The 4,001-nt window shown below is 34.7% G+C and overlaps 1 protein-coding gene across 4 annotated transcripts; it reads right to left on the bottom strand.

The window, feature by feature from the left end:
- Positions 1-1,135: 1,135 nt before the first annotated feature.
- Positions 1,136-3,968, bottom strand: LOC109584094 (polyphosphoinositide phosphatase-like). Of its 4 annotated transcripts, none has more exons than XM_019999675.1 (7): positions 3,816-3,968; positions 3,441-3,614; positions 2,828-2,919; positions 2,712-2,779; positions 2,052-2,161; positions 1,898-1,981; positions 1,136-1,312 (listed from the first exon to the last, which is right to left on the bottom strand). In XM_019999675.1, the coding sequence occupies exons 2-7, from the start codon at positions 3,491-3,493 to the stop codon at positions 1,222-1,224; spliced, it is 498 nt and encodes a 165-aa protein (XP_019855234.1). In that variant the 5' UTR covers positions 3,494-3,614; positions 3,816-3,968; the 3' UTR covers positions 1,136-1,221. The 4 variants fall into 4 exon arrangements, with proteins under 4 accessions (XP_019855234.1, XP_019855237.1, XP_019855236.1 ...); XM_019999679.1 differs by having other exon boundaries at positions 1,254-1,312; positions 1,894-1,981; XM_019999678.1 differs by lacking the exon at positions 3,816-3,968 and having other exon boundaries at positions 3,436-3,514.
- Positions 3,969-4,001: the final 33 nt, after the last annotated feature.

Here is a 4,001-nt window from a genome sequence, read left to right as displayed (position 1 = left end):
CTAAAGCAATGTTCACATCCTGATGAGTCTAATTGGGTCTTTTGTTGCAGCTGCAACCAGTGGTATCACTGTTATTGTTATAAAATTTCATTTCAAAAGGCGAAATCAAAAAACTTTAAATTTACATGTAACAACTGTAAATAATAACTAATTTTAATAATAATCAATAATGTTAGGCGTGTCCATTTATTGTAGAAGAAGTTAAATATTTTTTATGGTAGCTGAGTGTACCTAAGAAGCCGGCTGTGTGATCCTTTTTGAAGAAGACAGTCAGTACTAAAGTTCTGGTGGTATAAAACTATTCTTCGAATAAAGTTTGCTTCGTTGTGGTTAAGTGACGAAAATTGAGTGAACTCGGCCGATTATCGTGTGAATCCACGAAGTGTGTTTAGCAAGTTATATCTTTACAAAAAAAAGAAGGTGATGCTTTGATTTTTACCATGCAAACAGGTATTATAATGATCTAAATCTAGTGCAAGAATCACTGGAAAATCATCTTAAGTTTTAAAAATATAACTGTCCGAATTTTGATTAGTCCGATATTTGATTGTTTACTCTATTATGTTTACCTGTATAAACTATTATGATAACAGTCATCATGATTACAGTCTCCTCCAAAAAAGAATATTTCATTTCTAATGACAGCAGCAGCATAGGAACTGACACCAAGTGGAGGGTCACCAGTGGTAGGCTTTTGTACCCACTCACCAGTTGGTAGGTGACAGACCTCCATTACAGAACACACTGATTTCTTCTTTTTATTATTAGGGAGACCAGGCTGGTCCCCACCCCACATGTACAGGTAGTCTCCTACCTGTACTGTAGAGTGATACTTCCTCTCCAATGGTTGATAGACTATAGATAACAAGAGGATACAGAGGAGTAAAGTAATGAAGAGAAAGAGAACAGGTCACTTACTTGATGACATCTCCAGTAAAAGGCCACACTATGAATTATAACATACCATACATATATATTGTACATACCTTGCCTATAACACACCCACACACTTCACTTAACACTAACAAGCAAATAATAAACTAGTAGTAGCTATAAAAGCTATGCTAATTTTAGCAGTGCTATTATCACTAAAAATCAGCAACAATTCCAGTTCATTAACTATTATAATTATAACTATCAATATTATTATTCAACCACCACAGAAAGTGGTAAATACATAATCAAATAGTCATATATAACACACAATAAAATAATCATCTGTCAAATTGTGAGCAGTACATATGTAGCTATCTCAGTCTGTGGTATACCAACACTGAATCCTCTTTTAGCAGCCATCTTGGAACTACTGGAGCTATAGGGAGAGAGGAAAGGGTGAGAGGGAGAAAGGACAATAAAGGTTATTGTAATGTGAAGGGGCCAAAATTTGGCTCATTTTTGTAACTTTATTACAAGTTAATGATATCAAAATCACTGCATGGTAAGGTGCATGTGTAAGTTACATGTGGTGTAAGGTGCATGTGTAAATTGTACATCAAGGTTTCACTAGGACTGTGGGTTTAAGCTGTAGTAGAGAATCTTATTATACAGTTTCATGAACATGTAAACTTGTGACTAACCTGATGTGTGTGTGTATGAGTATGTGTGTGTATGTGTGCGTGTGTGTGGGTAGTTACTATATAATTAATTACGTACATACCTTACATGTACATGTACATGTATTAATTAAAAACTATACTCAATCATAAATCAATAGATCACACACACACACTGTATTTGTATTAGCATAACATATCAATAATTATGTGTGGTTTTCGAACAATTTTTCAAAATTTAATTATTTCAAACAAATGCAAGTTAGTAAATCTGAACAATAAAACACTTCATAAATGCTCACTAAATTATTTTTTATCTTACATGTATTTATTTACTCACTTATCCCAGTTTCATCTTCATTTTGTCTCTCACTACAAAAGGATTACCTTGAATAGCACCACCTTCACTATCAAGGGACACAACATTACTACAAACAAACAAAACATGTAAACAACAACAAAAATAAACAAAATAAAAATATCAACAAATAAACTCACTCTCCAGTCCTTACAACAGATGTGCTCAGGAGTCTATCGAAGTCGGTTAGTTCGTTTGTTTTGTATATTTCATCAAAACTGAGGTACTGCTGAAGGAGTGGGTTCTTCATCTTCAATATTAGCAATAAATAGAAAAATATTTAATGATAAACATATTAATTTTGGAATAAAATGGAGCTCTTAATATCATATCAATGCAGCGTACATGTACATGTACATGTATGATATTCTTTATCATTTAAAAATATTACATGTACATGTACAATTAAGGTACATGTACATGCCTCATGTAAGAATGAGTTTTTTCAATTTTAACAAAATTTGGCCAAATATTCTGTACTTACACATACAGTACAGGGAATTTTGCCCGATTTTGGAGTAAATTTAAAATTTGTAAAAAAATCAAAAGTTGATCAGAATCAGCTCAAAATTTCTACGCAACATAAGTACATGAATATGAATCAAAAAATGTAATAAAAATAGACAATTCTCTCCTTGGTATTTTTGGCAAAATTGAGAAACTTTTGTCTAATTTTTGAGCAAACTTTAAAAAGTTGTAAAAATCCAAACTTGATTGGAATCCGCTCAAACTTTCTACACAGTGTAAGTACAATGTACATGTACATGTACATGTACATATGCATGTAATAGTTCCCATACATTGGCTTCTCCTTCTTTTGGTACAAACACTCCAAGGAACACGTTAATAGCCATCTGCTTGTCTGCGTCTAGTGGGTGTGGTCATGAACTAAAGCCCCACCCACTACCAGTCTTACCAGTGAATGCGTTCCTATAGTACCTCAGAGTGCTCGTGTATATGTCTCGTCCGTGATTCTTCATTGGAGCCACTTTACGATAAGTTTGTATCCTAAAAGAATAATAAATTAATAATGATCATGAATCAGTGTAGCATCTACAATAAGGACACCTTTATACATGTACATGTACAATGGGTATAGACTTCTGTTATTAAATTTAGCCAATATAATCCATTATACCATTAAAGCAATGTACGTATAGTCGTATACCAGTGTACCAATGTACATGTACATGTACCAGCGTACCAATTTACATGTACCAGCCCACCAGGGTACATGTACCAGCGCACCAATATACATGTACTAGCGTACCAATGTACATGTACCAGCGTACCAATGTACATGTAGCAACGTACCAATGTACGTGTATCAATATACCAATATACATGTACATGTATCGGTGTACCAATGTACATAAATGTACACCTGCATACCAATGTACATGTACCAGTGTACCAATGTACATGTACTAGTGTACCAATGTACATGTACCAGCGTACCAATGTACATATACCAGTGAATCTATGTACATATACCAGCGTACCTATGTACTAGTGTTGATCCATCTTACTGTATAGCTTGACTATCCCCCAGGTCCTCATATGCCTCCTCAAACAGTCTCATGGTATCACAGTCAAAAGGAAGGTGTGGTTCATCCAGTAGTCCTAATAGATACAGCTGATTGCCAGTTTGACTCCAACCGACAAACCCATCATGATAACCCTAACCTTTTAAATTAAAATAACTGAGAGAGAGTAAGAGAGAGAGGGAGAGAGCGATAAAGAGAGGAGTACTGTACATGTACATGTAAATGTATGTGTACATTGTATGCTTTTGTATTGTAAACCTTCTGTAAGGTAAGATTTATATTGTAAGGTAAGATAGTGAGAGGTAGAGGTACAGTTAGTGGATATTGTCCAGTATTATAGTGAGTATTGTTCCTTACTCCTGGTGAGGGTTCAGTTGGTGACAGTATGGCTCCTGTCCACTGTGGAATATACCAGTACTCTGGACACACTCACCAGCTAACCTCTCTAGTCTTGATATGAGATCATCCTGCTTCCTGTGTAGAGGGAAAGGGAGAAAGAACAATAGATTAATACTAAGTATACTATCATTTATGAATATACAT

The sequence above is a fragment of the Amphimedon queenslandica genome, unplaced genomic scaffold (assembly GCF_000090795.2).
Source record: "Amphimedon queenslandica unplaced genomic scaffold, v1.1 AMPQUscaffold_13249, whole genome shotgun sequence".
Classification (NCBI taxonomy): Eukaryota; Metazoa; Porifera; class Demospongiae; order Haplosclerida; family Niphatidae; genus Amphimedon; species Amphimedon queenslandica.
The sequence above is the reverse complement of the archived record's forward strand: the minus strand, read 5'-3'. Positions and strand labels throughout refer to the sequence as shown.

Excerpts from the sequence above, each read along its gene's own strand:
- LOC109584094 (XM_019999675.1), bottom strand. The coding sequence starts at position 3,493 with ATGAGACTGTTTGAGGAGGCATATGAGGACCTGGGGGATAGTCAAGCT. Across the intron at positions 1,982-2,051 it reads TCTGTTGTAAGGACTGGAGA|TAATGTTGTGTCCCTTGATA; the intron begins GTGAGTTTATTT and ends GTTTGTTTGTAG. Across the intron at positions 1,313-1,897 it reads AAAATGAAGATGAAACTGGG|CTCCAGTAGTTCCAAGATGG; the intron begins ATAAGTGAGTAA and ends CTCTCCCTATAG.